The 22,442-nt window shown below is 43.7% G+C and overlaps 1 protein-coding gene across 1 annotated transcript; it reads left to right on the top strand.

Moving 5' to 3' along the window:
* The first annotated feature begins 11,108 nt into the window (after positions 1–11,108).
* LOC126562010 (beta-mannosidase) lies at positions 11,109–17,915 on the top strand. The gene is made up of 7 exons (XM_050218423.1): positions 11,109–11,259; positions 11,333–11,482; positions 11,544–11,680; positions 11,762–12,138; positions 12,226–12,617; positions 12,711–13,184; positions 16,813–17,915. The coding sequence occupies exons 1-7, from the start codon at positions 11,124–11,126 to the stop codon at positions 17,913–17,915; spliced, it is 2,769 nt and encodes a 922-aa protein (XP_050074380.1). The 5' UTR covers positions 11,109–11,123.
* The last annotated feature ends 4,527 nt before the right edge of the window (positions 17,916–22,442 follow it).

The following is a 22,442-nucleotide window of genomic DNA, read 5'->3' as shown; positions in this document are numbered from 1 at the left end:
GGAAGACAGATTCATGTTATTTACAGCGATTTTAAAGCGGTGACAAACTTCTGCTTCTCTAACTCATCAAATTGGGCTGGACGGAGCCTTGTCTTTCAAGTCGGTTATGTTCTTATACCTCGCGCCTTCTTCTTATTGTTCTTCGTCTTCTTCTTCTACTTGGCCTGCTTAGGGTTGAGCACGTCGTGATGACATGATCAGGTCGTCGATCCGTTTTCAGAAATCTCAATCCAGCGATGCATTCCTCCATCCACAGCTCCAACCGATTTACCACATATTTGATTCCACCTGTTCCAGCCAACGAGATCACTGTGCTCCTCTACCCCTAGTTGCCGAACGAAGTTGGTTACGAGTAGGGTACCAGCCTTCCTGGTTGGGTATGAGTCCGCGATCCTATTCACAAGTCTCAACCCTCGCATTCTTCCGGCTTTGACTACCGTCGGAATATCTGCGGCACTAAACAGCTCGGCTAGCTCGTAGTCTATAAAATTTCTTCACATGAGCTGCTCACATACACAGAGTCAAAGAAAATTCTAGTATCTACCGCTTAAAAATGACGAGGACATTGCCGTGCTCCGGCAGCATAGCCCAGTACACGTATCCATTGAGGACTGCGGACTTATCAATGTACCATAAATCGGGAATTTCATGTATTTTGAAGTCTTCTGGATAGCAGGAGTTTGTGGAGTCTGCAGTAGGTACGATTTACCTGTAAACTGTGCCTTCGAGTTTCGCTGCTTACGTTGTTGTCCGAAGTTACGATCGTAACAAGGTAGCAGAACTCCTCTACATCCTCGAGGCGTCGCTGTCAACTGATACTCTGCTTCCTAGTCGGGCTCTATCACGCTTAGATGTCCGTCCGATGGCGTCAATGTCATCCGCGAAGCCAAGGAATTGGAGAGTTTCGGTGAAAATCGTGCCCCGAATGCCAAAGCCCGCGCTTCAAATGAAACCCCCCAGAGCGATGTTAAAGAACAGTCAGGAGATTCCGTCGCCTTGCCTTAGACCCCGGTGAGGCATCCCTAAACAGGCGTACCAGTTTCCCAGGGAATGAACAGGTTGTTTGTATGGATCTGGTGCTCTCAGAATTTCTGGAGGATTTGGCGTAGAGTAAATGTTTGGTCTGTGGTCGATTTGCTTAATAACCCAACTCCCATTTGCCGCCCCGTAAAGTGCCAACATGGTTTTTCCGAATAAGTCACCCAAAACATTAGGATTAGCTACTTATCAAAATTTCACGTTTAGTTGCCACTCAACTATAAGCACTCAGCAACATGCTTTTATACCACTAGCCTTATGTATTTTTCAACTAAAATTTTTCGTACCTTTGAGGCTGGTTTAGAATTAGATGCAGTTTACCCTGACTGCTTGCTAAACTAGCAAAGTTGGGATCTAATAGTTAAATTTATTTGAAGGATCAGTCTAGTCAAGCAAACTTTGGTCAACATGTTTCGAGAAGTTGTTCTAGTTCTTTGGGTGTTCCTCAAAGGTAGTGTACTAAGTCCTCTCTTGTTTGTCTTGTTCGTGAATGATGTTTGTAATGTTCTACCTCGTGATCCTTATCTGCTGTATGCTGATGACATCACAATATTCCGAACTATTTCTTCCATGGTTGACTGTTCTTTGATTCAGCATTGTTTGGATTCTTTTTTTGTTTGGTGTTGTTCAAATTTTTTCTCTTTATGTCCGTCTAAATGTTTAATAATTTCCTTTTCTCATGCTCGTAGCCGTATTTTGTTTAATTTTTCATTGTCTCAATCTTCTCTTGTCCGTGTTATCAAGATCAAGAATAGAAGTATTCTTGGTTTTGGTGTGATACTTGAAGACAAGTTGAACTTCAAAGAACATGTTGGCGAAATCATACGGAAAGCCTTGGATTTATCATTAGTGGAACTGTTGATTTGCGAGATCCTACATCGGGATTGTATTGCATCTCCTGCAGCACGCAGGGGTTGTTTGATGTCCGTTCACTATTCAAAGTACAACTAGAACTCCTAGAGTAATTCAATGAGTAATTCACTCGAGTTGCTTATAAACGGATCTTTGGCTCATCTCCTATGCTACCAAGTCCTTTGATTTTAATTCCTCCTCATCCGCCGATCGCTCGCGCATTTGTTCCTCCCTAGATGTAATCTTTTTGACAATAGCGATACAGTTGTTCCTTTTTTCCCGCTTTGAGTTTTTGATGTTTTTCTTCTCTATAATGCTACTAGACAACAGCAATTTTAAGGGATTTAAGGCAGAAATTGTTTTATTCAGGCCGTATTGCTAAGGCAGAAATTGTTAATAATCATAAAATAAGGTAAAATAAATAAAAAATTAAGATAGTAACACTATACCGTTATCCGTTATCGTCATCCTGCGTTAGATGTTAGATGAGGAGGAACTGACGGAAGTTTTTTTGCGATATTAGTCGGGGATGGTGAAATAATCTCTGGTATCTTCAGTGGCTGAAATTTCTCTATTGTCCCTAATGAGGTGTGTTGCATGCGAAGCCCTTTTTCGTATACTGTAGATTGGGAAAATTCGTCAAAAGCGAAAACTAGACTGTGAAAGAGTGTAACGTTACAATATCAGCTTGGTGGTTTTAGAGAGTTATGGGCTATTGGATTTGGCTAACAAAACAGACGGACTCTTCAAGTACGCGTGATAGTGTTTGCACCATTGAGCAACATCTAAATTAAAGAAATTGTTAGCATTTTCGTGTTCGATTTTTTTTGTCATTCAATGGAAGGATGTTCCTTAGGGTCCCAAACTATGTTAAACATCGATCGAGCTTCCTCACTCACTCACTCACTCATGTCGGCCTGCTCTTCTAAAGAACACGTCGTCGTGACATGGCCCGGTCAAGAAGAGATCTGCAGCTTCTCATCCGTGTAAACACCCAATCTCCGACAGGTCACCCTTCACCTGATCCAGCCAACGAACTCTCGTGCTCGTGATTCATCCTTCTTCTCCACACTCCATGCTCGAACACACCGCCAAAGATGGTCCGGAGGATGCAACGCTCAAACACGCCAAGAACGTTTGCATCCTCCGCTCGGATGGTCCAAGACTCGTGGCCATATAGGAAAACCGGGCGAATCAGTGTGCGATATATCTCGCATTTCGTGCGGTCTCCAAGTCTTCTGGATCTCAACAGACGGTGAAGGCCGTAGTAGGCACGATGCCCTGAACAATGCGTCTCCGGATTTCGCTGCTAACATCGTTATCTGAAGTTACGACAGTCTCAAGATAGCAGAACTCCTCTACTACCTCGAGGTTGTCGCCGTCGAATAACACGCTGCTTCCCACTCGGGCTCTATCGCGATCAGAGCCTCCGACAAGCAGGTATTTCGTCTTCGTCGCATTAATCATCAATCCAATTCTTGCTGCTTCACGTTTCAGTCGGGTGTACGCCTCACACACCTTCGCTGTCGTTTTGCCAACGATGTCAATGTCATCCGCGAAGCCAAGAAATTGAAGAGCTCGGTACAGAATCGTGCCACGGATATCATTGTCTAGCCCCGCGCTTCGTATGGCACCTTCCAAGGCTATATTGAACAGTAGACAGGAGAAACCGTCCGCTTGCCTCAGACCCCTGCGAGATTCGAACGATTCCGAAAGCATGTTCGATACTCTCACTTTGCACTGCACCCCATTCATGGTGGCCTGACGCTCATGGCACTTCTGGAGGATCTGCAGAAGAGTGAAGATTTGGTCGGTGGTGGATTTGCCTCCAACAAACCCCGCTTGGTAGCTGGCGACAAAATCTGTAGCAAGGGGCTCAAGTCTGCAGAACAAGATCTGTGACAGGGTCTTATAGGCGGCATTAAGGACTGAAATGGCACTATAGTTCGAGCATTCCTGTCTGTCGCCCTTTTTGTAGACTGGGTAAATGATTCCCAGTTCCCACTCCTCCGGTAATTATTCCTGTTCCCAGATCGATCGATCTAGTTTCCATTTGCTGCAATTACGGCTTCATCACGCTTCCGAAATGCAAGGTTCTAATAATGTAGTCTCTATCCATTTCTCTGAGACTTGGTGTACTGGGGTGGCGTTTAGAACAGGCCTTGTCCTTCATAATGCGCCATTTTGAGTAATCCAGCGGATTAAAATCGTGGCAGAATGGCGGTCATATATCTTTCGTCCGGAACGGAAAATGTTCCTGCAATCACTTCTGAGTGTGGTTCGAGGTGTGACTTCTGGAATGAACATCGGGTTAATTTGTTTGCCATCGGAAGCCACCAATCCGAATACCATAACGCTAGCAGGATGCTTGATCAGACATACATTCTTGTGCTTGTCGGTCACGTCTTTTACCGGAAGAGAACTAATATATCGGTCGGTTCTGGATTTTGATACCGGATCGACGGTAAACATGCACTCATCAGTGAACAGGACTACCTGAAGTACTTCTTGCATCGTTCGACTCGCAGCTCCCGGATGCGGTTTTCTTATTGAACGCACTGGATTTACCCGAATTTTCCTTTCGATAGCAGCGATAACTGACGACCTGTGGCCACCTTTTTTGCTTTTTTTTTGCATTTTGACACTACGGTATAAACTACAGGTAACGTGCATGCAAATCAAACCAAAATATTTAATGCACAGGTAAAACGAGAACCTTATTTATACGATGGTGCTAACATTATCAAGAATGCGGTACGTGGTGAAAATAAGTTCGTCAATCTATTATATAATATCAGGTACCGTTCGAAAACTAAGGTAATGCTTCCGTTCCTACTACCGTAAAATCCTACCACAATCAGATATTAGAGATCATGCCGTTGCATAAGCAGGGCACGGCTCTCGTAAACCATGCAAAGCAACAAACCATCGCGAAGAAGTATCTACTTTCCTCGACACTCAGAACAACATAAAAGAAAAAAGAGATTACCAACTGTCATCTGCTTAACCTGTAACAAATTGTGCTGAAACGTTAGATCCAAAAATCAACCAATGCAGGACAACGACAACGTGCCAGCGTTCCTGGAACAAATCGGAACCGCAACCAAATGCCCTAGTATGTAATCGTTTTTGAACATACAAACGCACTACACTTGATCCATATGACGAGCGGTAACTGACGCATAACAGTGTCGATGCAAAACGTTCTACCAGGAAAAAAAACATTTCGGAGTTTTGTAGTTACCACTTGCAGTTACGTACATAGAGCGGACTCTATCTACTGCTGCTCAAATTACTTAACGCCGAATGTCCGGACGATGGAGGGGTTTTAAACGGATTTTCGTTGGAACGTTAACCACCACCCCTAGGTGAATGGTACGCGCATGGAGGGCATCTAAAGGACAAACTATTTTTGGTCATTGGTGACGGATGCATACCTTCGTCCTGCCATCTCCAGCGTTTGCTTAGTAGAGTGGAACTTCAAGTGTACATATGCGGGTGTTGCACTTGTTTTTCCAATTGGTGCATTGAACATCTTGCAGATGAAATTGATACCTTTATCTGGATATGGTTATGACTACGACGGCCTTACCCACTTACAGAAATGCCCGTGTGGCACTATTATAACCCGATGCAGTCATCCTGAAGATTGTGGGTTAAACGTTGGGGCATTGCTTTGTAAGAGTAGTAACGGGCGGTAGGTTGTATTACCATACCGCTTAGAAACAGAATAAAAAGCAACCTGTCTAGACTATTGAAGTTTGATACAGTAGTAAATCATTCAAAAAGGCTAGAGACTTTTGTGACATCAGTGCACTAAGACAGGTTTCGAGGTTATCTTGCCGATAGACATTTTTCATTGCTGGCGTTCTTAAGCAGATTTAGTTCAGAGCGGTGAAAATACTCCTGCAAAAGACCGTGTAGGAATCCTCCAGCTGATCACAATTGCAGTTCATTTGTTATTTATTTCCTTCCGTTCGTTCCTTGCCTTCTCTTCTAGCAGCCATAAATGTCCACCATGGATAGCCGGGTGCCGCGGGTTTAGTGCGGATAATGAAACATTTAACGGCATATTTACCTTCGGCTTATCGAACGCATTGCCGTACTTTTACCGTCGCTGGGGATGGCTTCAGCAAGCGCAGAAAAGACGAAATAGATGCACTGTCCTTCACGTGCACTGTCATCGCTCGAAAAACCCGCCGTGTGGGAAATAGTGAGTGGCGATAATTAGTTTTTTTTTTTTTGCTCGGCGGATCGTGCACCTCACCTCATCTTATCGATTGACTACCGTGGGCGAACAGAACAAAGGATAGGTCGAAACATCATGTGCAGACGGTGTCACTACACCACAAGGCAAACCTACGCACTATTTGCTGTGCGATACACATACACGCGGGCAAGAATCCTTTCAAATGCCACACCGCTGCTTGCGTTCGTGCATGGTGTGGATGATATGCCTTTGCGCCTGAATTCCTGCAAACCGTGCAGGATTTCAGCACATGAGACCCATGGACTCGTCGATTAATCTGACCGTTCGGTAGAAATGGGGGAACGAATGTTCCAACGCTGTTAAGCTTGATCCCGTGAAGCCGATTCAAATGGTTAGGATTTCATTGTACAGTGAATGCCATTTGTTAACTAGCTCGAAGAGTGATTATTTAAAACAAATTTTCAAGGTGGCAGGAAACAGTTTTTATTAAGTTGAGAATCGATAGTACCATTATACAATTATTATATAACAGTTTTGAAAATGTTATGTTTACATATGCTTTAGAGTCGATATAACGTTTGCAAAAAAAATTGAATTCGGATGGTAATAAAAATAAATAATAGAGCTAATTGTTGCCAATTAGACGACGTTATACTTCATACTTAATACCGTCATACTTAATAATAAAGTTTATTATTGAATATCACTACACATCGCCGCATTGTCACTGAATAATAAAATAAGATAAATGTTTTTGTTAAATTTCCCATCGAAATAAGTCATTTAAGCTCACTTGAGAAAAAATTCTACTCCGTTGCGAGCAGCCTTCCTGCGGTTAATCGTAACATTCGTCATGGCGGACAAACACATGCAAATAGGCATATTTGGTATTTTCCCCTTTTTGGTTTTTAATTCCTCCTCGATTTTCGTGTCTAAATTATTGGAATAGACCGCACGCTGAAAGTTACCTCAGAAATTCACGATAGGACGCAGCCGGGGTTAGGTACCACATCGGTGTTCAGCCACGATGTACTTCAAAAATGGCTTTGAGTAGTGGGCCGACGCCACATCCGGCCAAAATATTGTGGCTCTGCGCATATGGTTTCTTGATAAGCGACAAGAACTCTATCAGGCATTTCGTACGGAAGATTTCCCCGATCATGGTAAATTAGGAGCGAAAGAAAAGCGACTTTGACATCCCCTTCTCGCTGATTATAAATCACATCAGCAGCCTCATGGAGACCTTGGTGTGCCAAATGAACTACACCTTGGAGCCCTTCTTCCCTTCTTGGGGGAAGTAAAATACGAAGTACACTGAAAGTCAAAGGCCACCCAGGATGAGATAGGTCTCGTCGTCCATCACCAACGTCTCTTCGCATTTCGCATATTAACCATCCGAAGTGGTCACGGCAATCAGGGATGTAACCCCTTTTCCCTCGGTCTTCCTCTTCAGGTTCCTATGAATTTTCTTGCCGCTCAGGGTCGTCGGCCGTACGTAACCGGGCTTTCTTTCGATGATCTGATTATTTGATCGTACATACTTCTGCACGGAAGTGCTTCGTTATTTTTGCCTGCGCGATTAGAGTTCCAGAGATAGAGCTGTCAAATTTTGACGGCTAACTCTAATTTCATTCCATTGGTGCGGGCTGCAGGTAAACTCGTAAAAATTCGGCAATTTTAATCTATTTTTAAAAATGCAAACTTTAGTACAAATATTGAGTAAACCATAAGTCATTTCCACGCCCTTGTTGTGGGAGGCAAAATAATTTCGCTCCAGGCCTGAAATCTGATCGTGCACGATTACTATCAAAGCCAAACTCAACATCAAGCTCCAGAAGAATATGGAGTAAGTCGTGATGCTCTTCAGAAGCTTATTCTGAAGCACCAGAAGTATAAGAGTGTTGCCGATTAGACTGGGCATGGGCAGAAACGTAAAATCGATCTTCGAGAGGATCGCGAAATCATCCGAGTGGTCAAGAAATCCATTCATAACAATCCATGAAAATGAAAGAGATTTCGCATCGTGTTATCCGTCGGCGTCGGCGCCATTTTACCCGGATAACCCGCTCATCAGCCGCACGATCAAGAATAAACGGTTGAAATTCACCAGGACCCACATAAATAAACCCATGGAGTTCTGGAAACATGTTGTGTGGTCGGACGAATCTATGTTTAAACTACTCAATAAGAAACGGCGCAAAAAAAAGTCTGGCCTAGAAGCGATGAACGACTGCAAGACAATCATTTCTATCATATCATGAAACACGGTGTGGGGCTGTTTCTCATGGAAGGCATTCATCAATTAAATCAAGACATTATCCATCAAGATGGTTGAACTGATATTTCAAGAAAACGATCGCCTTTCCGTTTCTGTTACATCAAATCCTTAGAATGATCGCCCCAGAGAGACCTGGCCCAATAGAGAATCTTTGAACCATCGTTGACAAAAAAGTGATTTTTTTTTTTGGTGGAATTTTTGGCGCGGAACGTCCTGGATCTATGCAACCTCAGAAACGTGCTAGAAATCATTCAAAGATGGCTACGAGCGATCATCCTTAGGAAAGAGGGTCATATTGGATATTCTTCTTCTTCTTGACTTAGCCACCGTTTAGGTCACAACCAAATAATTAAGAAAAGATATTATTTTGCATTTTGATTGTGCACGTCTCGCCGACATGGCCAGGTCTCCAATCAGTTTCCAGGAAACTCGATCTAGGGCTGCAGTCCTCCAGCCACGGCTGCATCCGATCTCCGACAGGTTCGACTCCACTTGATCCAGCCAACGAGCTCGCTGCGCTCTTCTACGCCTCGTTCCGAACGGGTCGCTGACGAGTGCCTTCTTGTTGGGGCATGAGTCTGGCATCCTCATCACGTGCCCCAACCAACGTACCCTTCCGGCTTTGACTACCGTCAGGATATCAGCACCGCCAAACAGCACACACCAAAGATAGTCCTTAACACCCGTCGTTCGAAAATGGCGAGTGCATTGGCGTCCTCCGTCAGCATATTCCAAGACTCGTACCCGTAGAGGACTACCGGACGCATCAAGGTGCGGTAAATCGTGCATTTCGTGTGTTGTTGGAGTCTTCTGGATCGCAGGAGTTTGTGGAGTCCGTAGTAGGCACGATTCCCCTAAACAATGCGCCTTCGGATTTCGCTGCTTACGTTGTTGTACGAAGTTACGATCGTACCAAGGTAGCAGAACTCCTCTACCTCCTCGAGATCGTCGCTGTCAACTGATACTCTGCTTCGGAGTCGGGCTCTATCACGGTCAGATAGAGTCTCCGGCAAGCAGGTATTTTGTCTTCGTCGCATTGATGCTCTATCCAATTCTATTGGCATCGCGTTTCAGTCGGGTGTACGCCCCGCCGGAGATCGAAGCCCGCGCTTCGCATGACACCCTCCAGAGAGATGTTGAACAACAAACAGGAGAGTCCGTCTCCTTGCCTCAGACCCCGGTGAGATTCGAACGATTCCGACAGCATGCTCAAACCCTCACCTTTTGGAGCATCTGCCGTAGAGTGAAGATTTGGTCGGTTGTAAATTTGCCTCCAACAAGTCTAGCTTGGTAGCTTCCGACAAAATCTGTAGCAAGGGGCTCCAGTCTGCAGAAGAGTATTCGGGACAGGATCTTATAGGCAGCATTCAGGACTGTGATGGCCCGGAAGTTAGCACAGTCCAACCTGTCGCCCTTTTTGTACACCGTGTGTTTGACACCTAGTTTCCATCCGCCCGGTAGTTCTTCCTGGTCCCAAGTCTTAACAATCAGCCGATGCATGATGTCGGAAATCCTCTCCGGACCCTTCTTGTTCGGCCACCAGCCCATCGCTGCCAGCTGATTTGTTACATTTCAGCTGTTTGATGGCACCGATGACTTCGTCCAGGGATGGCGAGGGTACCTCGTCATCGTCATGCTGGCTGTCGTAGTTCTGCACTCCTCACTGTATACACTATTATTGTTAAATATTTTTAATCTCGCACTAGCATGCTAATGGACATAAAAATTTAAAAAAAAGTTACAATATGGAACAATACAACAATCTGTAACAATACGGCACTTGACCGTCATAATTAATTATAAATAAAAATACAATTTGTAATAAAATTTATGATATGCTCTCGTAAGTACATTTTGCGAAGTTAGCTAGTAATGTTAATTTTTTTAGCTCACGTACACTAACTGGCAAGATATAAATATAAAAATAGTGAGCACATACAACAATTGCGTCCACTGTTTCTTTTCGGAATCGTTGAATCCGGAAAATCACGATTAGGGTGCGGAAGGTCGGTTGAAGTGTCGTGTCTCATAGCGAGTGTCGTCATACGGCCGACGCGACGACGGGACCGGTAAATGTGCAACGTATGCGCGAATCAGCCACCTGCCCAATGTGTGCAGGCCAAGCATACCGTCATCAGTCGATGGCCGTTCGACCTCGCCGATGGTTGATTTTTGCCTGCTCTGGAAACGCTACTCGTTGCAAGAATTGTGTCAGAAACCGCCTCTTCTCTTTTGTGTTTTGTTTACTCCGGGATGAACACTTTGTGAAAACGTTCCGACAAGACACCGGTGCGTGGTGAAAGCGAGGTTAAGTCCACCGAGAGTGACTTTGATTGGTTTTAATCGAGATAATTTCTCTGGCTAGCGAGCTGCCACTTATACCGATTGAAGAAGCAAAAGTGTATGTAGAACAATGGTGGAGAGCACTGCTGGAAGCAGATTATAAAAACGCACTGATCTTCACACTATCAGCTATCAGCCGTTAATCCCGTTGAGTGCCATCAAGCGAACTACCAAGTGTACACTGCAAGTGTTCAATGATAAGCGCGACCAAATAGTGCGGTAGTTTGTTGAACGGAAGGTCACCATTTTCGTTCTGCTGTGAACATTCCTGTGTGTGTCTGTCGGTAGCCACGAGACGATGTGTGTTTAATTCTCGTCTTGTTGGAAGCAAGTGTACCAGGCTCACATGAAGCCCTTGTTCGGCGTAGTAAAATTCAGGTTCAACACTCAAACTAACGCACCATGCTGGATGCACTCAAATTCTTCCTGTTTGTCATCCTGCTGCTGGTGACGATCATGCTCAATCAACACGTCACTTCCAAACGTTCTGCCGAGATTGATCTCGAGCTGCTGTGGCAGATACAGGACACGAAAGGAGGTAAGCGTTGGATGTCGCGCGAGTTATTGCTTTTTCAGCGTCATAACTTTCTTTTTTGTGCTACCTACCTTAGTCTACATCATACCGAACCAAACAGTGCCTTCTGGTGTGTATACAGCGCTGGAGCATAGCATGGTAATCGGTTCGCTGTTGGAGGAGTACAACGATGTCAACACGAGCTGGGTTGGCGAAATGGATTGGATCTACCGAACCAACTTATCTTGTGAGTGGTTTAGCGCTTAACTACCGAAAATGCCGCTCTCCTTAACTAACGCAATGTTTAGGTCTGAAAGAAGAGTATGACTACGTGTTGCTAACATTTCACGGTGTGGATACGTTTGCTGATGTCTACCTCGGTGAAAGACACCTCGGTTCAACCGAGAATATGTTTGTACGGTACCGTTACGACGTGAAGGATCTGGTAAGTAAAAAACCGGTGCCTCTAACTGTTGAGCCATCCTTAAACTTACCCTGCTGGGTGTCCACTTCCAATCGGCGCTAGTGTGATGGAGATACACGAGAACTAAGGCTACAGTTCCGATCGTCCGTTGTTGAGGCACGCGAACGCGCCACGCACCAAGCACTACCAATCGTGCCGACGTGTCCACCGGACGTGTACCATGGTCAATGCCACGTAAATCTCATCCGCAAGATGCAAGCAAGCTTCGCCTGGGATTGGGGTTTGGCGGCACCATCGATGGGTATCTGGAAGCCGGTCCGATTGGAGTATTACAGCTCAGCACTGATCCGCGACCTCACGGTAGCAATCAACGAGACGGATGTTGGTACCGAAGAGCGCTGGACGGTTGACGTTGGTGTGTATCTCGAAGCAGGACTTAGCAGTGTGCCTATCAACGGACTGTTAACATTCAAGATCATGTACAGGGGTATCGTTGCCAGTGTGTCTTACAGATGAGCTGGTCACAAAGGCTATGCAACACTTACGCTCTCTCGTTCTATTCGCAGTGGTGTACCGCTGGGAGATGAATCCGAACAAACACTGGCGGTCGCGAACCGTACGGATGCGAATGGAGAGTTGTTGGTGAAGCATCGGTTGACCGTACGCAAGGATGCGGTAGAACGATGGTGGCCAAATGGGTTTGGCAAACAGACACTCTACAGCCTGTACGTACGCTGGGAGGATGTGTCTCTGAACGGTGTTAAGCTGAAAAACCCGGACACAAAGATTTCGGAGAAGGTGATCCGTATCGGTTTCCGCACGGTGCAACTAGTTCAGGAACCTGCAACCGATGGGTTGATGTTCTACTTCCGGGTGAACGGTGTGCCTATTTTTGCAAAGGGTTCGAACTGGATTCCATCCTCGGTACTGCCCGAGCGTTCGTACGACGTGAACTATGGTGAGTTGACGACACATAGTAATCCTATTACGTTTGGGGCTGTTGTTGTTGTTTGCGCCATTTAAAATGCTGCCATCACCCACTATTTCACAGTGAAGTTTCTGCTGTACGCTGCACGGGATGCACACATGAATATGCTGCGTGTGTGGGGTGGCGGATTGTATGAGAGTGACCACTTCTACCGCATGGCGGACGAGCTCGGTTTGCTTATCTGGCACGATCTCATGTTCGCCTGCTCGATGTACCCGACCGATGCGGACTTCCTGCGTACGGTGAAGGAGGAAGTGCGTCAGAACGTGCGCCGCATCCAGCACCATCCGAGCGTTGCTGTGTGGGCTACCAACAACGAGAACGAGGTGGCACTGCGTCAAAATTGGTACAAAACCGATACAAATATTAGCAACTACACCGCACAGTACGTTCAACTGTACGTGGATACGGTGCTGCCGACAGTGATGGCGAACGATCCATGGCGCTTGGTGCTTCTATCATCACCGTCCAACGGTGAACACCGGGCAGAGGACGATTACATCGCCGAAAATCCTCAAGATCCGCATTACGGAGACGGTAAGTAACGCGAACGGGTGTATATTTACAATTGACACAAATATTCATAATGTCTGGAGCCCCTAGAAGTACTGTACGGGGAAAAAAAAGTATTACTTCCCTGTTTCTTGTGACGGTTTCGTCCGCCTCATAAGCTAAGCTGTCTTTGGTAGCATGCTACCTTCAAAATAGATTAGGATATATAAACGGGGCGGTGTGATGGTAGAGACGACAGAGGCGCCGGTCTTCACATGACATGATCGGGATTCAAATCTCATCCGGACCGTCCCCCCGTAGTGAGGTCTGCCTATCCAAGTCAACAAGTCTCGCAAACCATCAGATGGCATCTGGGTCTACCAAAAACCGACGAATTTAATACCTCAAATACTTTCTCCATTCGCTATTCTGAATATCAGCTGGGTTGCATGTAGTAATAGGTCGCGCACAATTTTTGTGATACTGTACACCTTTTGTGGTACCACAGGGAAGGATCGTCAAACTCTGAGGAAAGGATACAGGCAATGAAGTAGGACTGCACGTTAAAATGATGAGACCCAATTTCACTCAGGCCGAGCATACGGTAGCGGATTAGATAATATGACACAGGAACAGTGTAGTCATGCAGAAATCTACGCACAACAAGAAGCGTAAATCTCGATTCTCTGCATAGCGGTGATACCAGCTGGGGCCATAGTCCAAGACGGATCGGACCCAGCAACAATACAATGCTTTCATACAAAGAAGGTCTTGGATTTAAGAGGCCATTCTGGCCCCAAAAGCTGCCTCGTATAAGTGGCCCTGTAACAGGGGCCTCGTATTGGGAGATTTGCAGTAGTAGCTTCGTAGCAGGGAATCGTACTCGTGAACCCTGATATACATGTGGTGGGGTCCCGGTAATTTGCATGAAAATTGTTAGCGACAACATGTTCTTCCAGGGCCTATAATCTTACTACCCTCCGGGATAGCGCTATTGATTTTGGCGGTATTACGCCCCGATATTCACTCCGCCAAACGAACTCCAATTTGACGTTTGTGAAATTGAAGCAGTATGAGTTGTCATTCACGCGCAAGGTGTTGAGAATGTGGCTGTGAGTATAAGTCCGGCAGTATCGGGGCACGTCGGCAGTATCGAGCGTGTCCAATTGTCTTGTGTACACTCATGAATATCGTTTGTACCGCTATCTCTACTTGCCTAGGTTTTTTCTTCTATTTCTTCTGTTAGCGTGCCTCGAATACAAATATTACATTGGGGACATGCATACTAATGCATACCCCAACCAACCCCCCCCCCCCCACCCCTCCTCCCCCCTTAATCTTGCACTCGAGGTTTTGTGGTGTTAAAGGAGAGTCTCTTGTCTTATCTTATGAGGATAGGCCTGATTTAATCTTTAAAGAAACCAAAGTTTCCATCTTCGATAGAGATTCGAATCTTCGAATTATAATCCTAATTAGAATTCGATCTGTCATATTATATCACGGTGGCGACACCTCTTTTTTATCGTGACCAGCGGATGTTCTGTTCTGATTTTGATCAAGCCCTGCTACTGCATTGTGTTGGACCACAAAATCCCATCCGCCATGGGTTTCCTAACAACTTGATTCGCACTACCCCGCTCCTCCAATGGCCCCAAAACCATTGTCGCTTAGGACCTCAGAAGGGCTAAATTCACCGTAGGTTCTTCATAGCGAGAGGCAGCCGTGGTACAAGTTGTTTTGTTGTGCGTTTTGGAAGGTTAATCTCGCTGGCAATGCTCTTGGGCACAAAGTGAATTGGTGTTCTACTGTTCGACGTATACTGTAAAGATATGCGCCACAGGATATCTTTCTGTTCAATAGCAGGCACAGGCAAGCTCGTTAATAATTACGATAATTTATTATGTGTGATATTGCTCCACACTGCATGGCACATGTGGTAATTCTAACACGACTTTCGTGTCAGTAAGCGTTTCTTCGCGGCTCTCTGTTGTCTGCAGGCATGTCTGCTAGTCTTTGCGGTTACACAATAGTGGAGTCGCTTTTGATGGCTGATACTTGCAGGTTAAGTTCACCGCGGATACGAGGGAGTGCCATTTGCTGAATTGGCACCTGTGTGCCTCCATTACCTTGCCAAAGAAAGGAGCCGGTGATGGATGTTATTTTGGCATTGTCCATTGCGCGGGTGACACAGACCGAGTCACTTTCGAGACGAGAGGATGGAGGTACAGCACAAAAAATGCATCGACAGAGGGTCACCTTGTCTTACAGATAGACGTGAAGATGATTGTTGCCATGCCAATTGAACTCAAAAGATCAACTAACTGAGCATTGAATCCCAAGGAGATCATTGACGTCCAGAGAAAGAAAAGAGACTTTTATACCGATTCAAGGATTGCTCCGTCATCTGTGTGAATTGTATCTATTACTGTTCGTTTCGTTCGTCTCCCATTGATTCTCGCCATTGATAATTGTTTCATTAATTTAAGTGCTTTATTCGAATAATCTTCTCTGCAATGAGAACGGTTTCCCTTTAGTGCGGTTGATGTTGGATAATTCCTCTGGTTCTAGCCGATGGAATCTGAATCCCAGTCAAATCCCAATCCCAATCGTATCTTTATCGGATCGAACCCGTCAATAAGGATCCTATCCACTTCAAATCTTTCTAGCGATCAAATCTTCGAATCCTCCGAGTTCTTCATAGTTCAGCCAATGTATTACCCTCATACCGGGGTAATTAAGGTCTCGCTTCTTCTTCTTCTGAGCTTGGTTTAACGTTCTAGATCTAAATCTTTCCAGCCGTATATTTATTTACTAGACTTATTGATACAGGGTATCCCGGAAATTCTCGACACTTTCCAAAGTTTTTTACCTTGTGTCCAAATATGTTTGTTCTCGTCCCGAGGTTTTTTGGCGCGTGAACATATATTTTTGTACTTTTTTTTATTCACATAGGACGGCCAGACCATATTGCTTAATATAGTTTTGTTCTTGGGCCGCAATTTCATGGCACGTTCCACTTCATTTTTGGTTTCCACTACTGAATCTTGGTTTCGTTGTCTTGCTTTAAGAAGTACGGTCCAATCAGTGTTAAAAATCAAGTCCGTGAACAAGTATTTTCATCGAATCGAATCGAAAAAATGCTGATTAAATTTAAAATTTCATACTATGCGGTTATAGTAAAATTATGTGAAAAGTAATTGATTTACTCCCTGGTAACTTTTTATATTCAAACAGGTTAAATTTACAGCTTGACAGAGTTCCTCAGAGTGCTCATAAACGTTTATATGATAAATTCACTCTTAGTTCTAGTATACCAAAATGAAATAAAAATCAATAGAAGATGCCAAAAATATATGGGAATATGTCAAAAAATCGTGGGATAAGAGCAAAAATATTTGATCAGACGGTAAAAAAAACCTCGGGACGAGAACAAAAGTATATGGCGAAGGGTAAAAAAAATCTCGGAATAACCTGTTCTACGTAGCGGAAAAGTCAGTCAAACATTAGACACTTGGATGTATTAGTTATTTCAATATTACGTCAACCCTAATAAACGATTAGTTTAGAAACGATAAATTACAAAGTAGCAGGCAAGTATGCCATGTTTGACATAAAACTTACATTTTATTCTTAACTAATTTTGCAATTTACTTACCCATGTCTTCCTTATCAGTGCATTACTACAACTACTTCCTGGACGGCTGGAATGCGGCTCAGTATCGTGGCGGACGGTTCGTGTCCGAGTACGGGTTTCAATCATTTCCAGCATTCACCAGCTGGCCGGAAGCGCGTAGCTACGGTCCGGCAGAGCTAACACAGTTGATTAATCACCGCCAGCATAGCCCACTGGGCAACGAACCAATACTCGCGATGATACGCTATAATCTGCCTCTTCCGAACGATGCGTCCGCCAACGACTACTGGCCCGAACTGATCTATTTAAGTCAACTGTCCCAGGCGATGATCGTGAAGACGGAAACGGAAGTGTACCGGGCGCATCGGCTTCAGCACGGCACAATGGGTGCGCTCTACTGGCAGCTGAATGATGTCTGGATTGCTCCGTCCTGGTCATCGATCGAGTACGGTGGCACCTTTAAGCTGCTGCACGTCTGGCTACGGAACATTTTTGCACCGGAACATTTGATTGCTTTCATCAACGAACGACGCCAGCTGGAGGTAGTGGCTGTGCGGGATACGCTCGAGCCAGCAGAACAGCTGTGGGATGTGGAGATACGCATCCATCGATACGGTAGCTTCCGACCGGTCGACCGACATATCGAGACGGTACGGGTGTCTGCCAACTCCGTCAAGCTAGTGCCCCAGTGGGACGTGTATGGACGACTTGCCCAGCTTGGTCTGCATCCTGCCAACCATCTGCTGTTGCTGTACGCCTACCGTAACGGGTCGGAACAGTCGGTTCGCTCGCAACCGATCGCCGAAAACTTCGTCCTCCTGGACAAGCTGAAGAACATCCGAACGGATCAACGGGTTAAACCGAAGATCGCTATCAATGTGCTGTCGGCGGTTTGTAACAGACAGAACAATCTGACCAGCGTTAGCCTGGAAGTGTCGGTTAGCGTGCCCGCCCTGTTCGTATACCTACAGCTTACGCCCGAAAACAGCACACTAAAGCAGTGCCAGTTTTCGCACAATGGCTTTTTGCAGTTTCAACCGATACGCACGGTAAAGCTGACGTGTGTCGATCCAGGCTGCCGCAACACGATCCAGGCACGGGACATTACTGTACGAACGGTTAATGATTTGTTGGTGCGCTAAACTAAACACTCGGGAGGAGTAAAGGATATAACAAAAGGATAGGACAAAAAGGAAGAAGGTTTCGCATGTACCAAGTGGGTGGATAAGTCTTAGTCCTAGCTACGATAGAATTATTTTTTTGACAAAATTCAATTTGTTTACTCAACTTTACATACTCTTCGAGAGTAATTAGTGCTTGCAGCGATCCACCATCTTTTCGAAGCCATTTTTCAAATACAGTTTGCCATTAGCCGCAAAATAAGGCTCTGTTTTGGCGATTACTTCATCATTGGACCTCAATTTACAAGTAATTTCCAGTGAGCATTTTTTTTTTTTTCACGACAATACGGCGTAGAGCTGTCATACTACATTAAATAACAAGCTTTTTTTCTGATCTACGAATAGAAAATATGTTGTTTTCTATCATTTCGTCGATAGTCACACGTCGACATATATATTCGGCTTTATTGTAGTTTAAAAGCTTCAAACCACCCGTTGTTGTTTCTGATCGATTGTGAGCTCACGCAGCACTCATTTTGCGCAAAGCTTTTACATATCAAAATGCATATGAAACATATGATACACAAGTTTTTAGATATCACCAGAGCTTCTGCTATCTCCATCAATGTTGTTTTGTAGTTGCAGCACTAGAGCAGCAGATTTATCGAGTTATTGCTGAGGTATGGGACAGCGAATCGATGATTTGCGATTGGAATCTTGGTATCATCTATCTCATAAACAAGAAGGGATATAAGTTAGAGTGCAGCAACCACAGGTGTATCACAGATCCTGGCACACGGTGATGACATAGACATCATCTCCTACGCAGCGGAAGTTGATATGAGGATCGAGCAAATGGCGGAAAACTTCGGGTTGGAGATTAACGAGGCAAAAACTAGATAGATGGTGGCACCCACATCGACCCTGCTAACCGTTCCTGACACACGCAGGGGTGACGTACGGTTAGTTGACCGCACCTTCGAGGTCGTCCATAACTTCACCTCTCTTGGATCTTTGGGTCAGCCAACCCGTCATTCTACTGTCTAAGGAAACTTTCAGAAGTTGCTCCACACGAAACAATAACTCATCATTTAATCATATGACGAATCTCAAATTCATTCATGTGTGTTTTCGTAATTGGCCAAAACTGACAAACATTTTAACTCATTTTTTGTGCCACAATCTATACATCAGGACTGTAACTTATCTACCCACCTGTTATCCTGCTCTCGGATACGTTCTTACGGTACGCCCGCACGAACGCAGCATATTTACACACGTGCACATTTTAAAAAAGAAACGAATTATTATAATTGTATTTCTGTATATTAGCTACATCTAAACCAACAAAGTTTATAATTAATTATGCGTGTTCGTTTCCGTTAATTTACAACTCCCATTTTGCTTTCCGTTTCGTCGGTATTGTTGCATAATCATTGCCAAACCATCACAATTTTACCACTGTTCCGTTTGATCTCTGCATACTGCATTGCACTGTCGGCAGATGACGCAGTTCGATATATCGTTCTCAAGCAATAGGAATAGCTTAGCTGTTACAAATGATAGGCGATTGCTGTATGTGTGTTGCTTAAGTGCTGCAGGAGATACATCCGTTTTTTGTTTTGTTTCAATCCCTTTATAATATCGCGATCGTCGTACGATCGAGCGCCGTTAAATGGAAAACAAAAATATATGCATATGTTATCCCTCAACTTACTGTCGAATTGCTCGCGACTATACCTGTGTAAGCAGCAATGTTGTGTTTGTAACACACCGGTGTAAAAGCACTAGGTACTTTCGTTTTCTACGTACAAGTGTATGGTATCTAACATAAGAAACATAATAGTGTGCAGTCCGGAGATATACACTACATAGAATAAAATAAAGCGATACGAAACGTCACAATCGATAAACAAGACTAGTAGGTTTGCTATTACGTAGATACTAGATGGAACATAAATTATTGGAACATGTAACAAAAGCATTTTTGGCCAGGTATATGAAGCAGTTTTAATTTGTTTGTTAAACCACTGAAAAACGAATGCAACTTTCACTCAATGTTAACTGTCAAATCACATTTCTGTTGTCTGAAACTGAACTTAACACGTCTAAACGCTTTCCTAAGATGATTTTTTTAGTGCAACTGAAAGTTCACTTAACAACGCTGTTACGATAATATTTCATATTAGTAAAACTTAGCTGTCAATTGATAGAAATATTTGAATATTTGTCGCTAGTGAGACTGGAGCTTTCGCTTTTATTATGTTTGGGGTGTTATTTTCCGATTCATGAATTTGAATCGATAATTCCAAATCCGTATTAATTTACTATTGCGTTATTTTACCGATTTTCTCCCCGCGTCTACAAATAAACATTTGACAATTCTTAACAACCAGTGAAATGGGTGTGTGCCGTGTATGAAAATCACGACAACGGAAATTTTCAGCCAACTGAAATGGAAGTTTTAAATGAGTGAAACTTGCTATCGTTTACAAGCGCTCTTAGACTACTACTTGACAAAACTAATCCACCTCCTTCGCTTCTTATCCGCAGCTGCACTTTTTCATCTCTCTCCAAGTTTTGTCTTATAACGGCTGTTCCTACTACTGTGTGTCGTGTATCGCTTTGCAAGCGTACAATGACCGTCAATAAAATAATACCTCCTGCTATACTTGAACAATTGGGAACATGTTCCTGTCATTGGATGAGTCTTGGAACCGGTAGTTAGCCGTTTTTTTTCGATTCTGATGGAAAAAAACGGTTGAAACACACATGACTATGAAATAAGACTTATTATTTTTTAAATTTCAACAATTTTTTTGGGCATCACTTCTTTAAATTTTTCAACTCTAAAACTGTTTATGTGTGGTAGTAAAAAAGTTTTGATTAACTTAATTAATTAAACTGATTAAGCATTGATGAACTTTTAGCCAAAAAAGGGGCAAAATTTGATAAAGTTAAACCTAGTAAATTTATCGAATTCAGCTTTTTTTCCAAAAAAGGACGTTAAAATGGTCTTCTAACGTTGACGGTCACTGTACGTCTGTAAGCCTAGCGCCACGGAGGCAGAGAAAAAGTTGATAAATTTATTAAGAGTCAAAAACAGCTTCTCAACTGCTTTTCCCGTGGTCGCGTGGACACTTTCTCAAAAAAGTGAAAAAAATGCTGTACATAAACAACCAACTGGTATGAACGTGAAAATTTTATCAACATTGTTCTCAACTTATTCTCGCAGATTTTCTACGAGAATATTTTTTATCAAAAGCTCAAAAGCTCTATTTGAGAAAATTATCACGGTTTTCTCAGCTCTCATGGCCCTGAGCCTTGTGACATAGAGATACCCATAGCCATATAACACAACCCTAAAATATGGGTAACCGCGTCGAGATTTTATCCCTCCCAACAGGATTCGCTGATAGGTAGACCTTCCCAACACCATCCTGACACGCAATCGACAACAGTAGCGAAATGTTAATAATCAATAAATACAACTTATCAGGCACTACAACCACTTCACGGTCTTAACTTTGTTGCATGAGTGTCCCGCACCAGGGGTTCCGGTTCAGCACCGTTGCCTACCGTTTCGTTCAACCCGACCTTTTTCCAGTTACAAGACAAGTCCTTAAATTAAATCCTTGCAAAGCTGTCGGAAACATTCATTACTTATAAATGTTGCATCAGATCATATGTATAAAACGTAAAAAGAATAAACAAAGATGTCACTAAGACACCAAAATAAGCAAAACGAAATCCTAACCGTAACGTGAACATTTTTCTTCTCCATAAACGCATTACATTCTTTGTGCATTCAAAACAAGCATTCGAGTGGGTTGATGATTGGTTGTGCCGGAATTGTGTAGTTTGTTAGTGTTTCTTCTTTTTACGCACGAAAAATATAAATTCTCTAACTCACACTCACATCAAGCTTTGTGTAACGTAGCTAACGCTTGCCATATTCATTTTCCAAATTTAAACATCCCTTCTCCATCCATTGTCGCTTCATACATGCGCACGTAATACGCAATACGTGTAATGTTTTCGATTATGTGTATGTTTTTTGTTTGTTTGTTTTTAAATAATGTTTCTAAAAAAATGTTTGTTTCTCTGTTTTACTAAAAGCTACGCGTTAATCCTATTTCAAATATTTGGTGTTATTCTGCAGGCGGCTCGGCCATCAATTTGCAAATCAACCAAGTCCAACGTCGAAAGCTGAGTGGCGTAAAAGTATTGTAACCGTAATATGTAATGATTATAATAAGTTAACTGTTTTGAGGCTCTTCCTCACTGCGGTGTGTTCCGAGGTGTGAATCGAGGAAATTGAACACAGCCTACGTTAACACATCACTAAAGATTGAGACTGTGCAAAAACAAAACGGAAACAGGGTTTTTAGCGAGGATAAAAAAAATTGTGTCGTTAAAAGTAACGTCCGACCATCGGTTAAGTATGTATGATGATCTTCAACCGTACATTAGCTGCCGGTATTAGCTTTTTCATTAGATTTTCCAACTTAATGACTTCATTTGTCTGGCACGTGCTGATTTCGTTCT

This window comes from Anopheles maculipalpis, chromosome X (assembly GCF_943734695.1).
Source record: "Anopheles maculipalpis chromosome X, idAnoMacuDA_375_x, whole genome shotgun sequence".
NCBI classification, from domain to species: Eukaryota; Metazoa; Arthropoda; class Insecta; order Diptera; family Culicidae; genus Anopheles; species Anopheles maculipalpis.
Note: the sequence above shows the minus strand (reverse complement) of the source record. Positions and strands in the feature narration are given on the sequence as shown.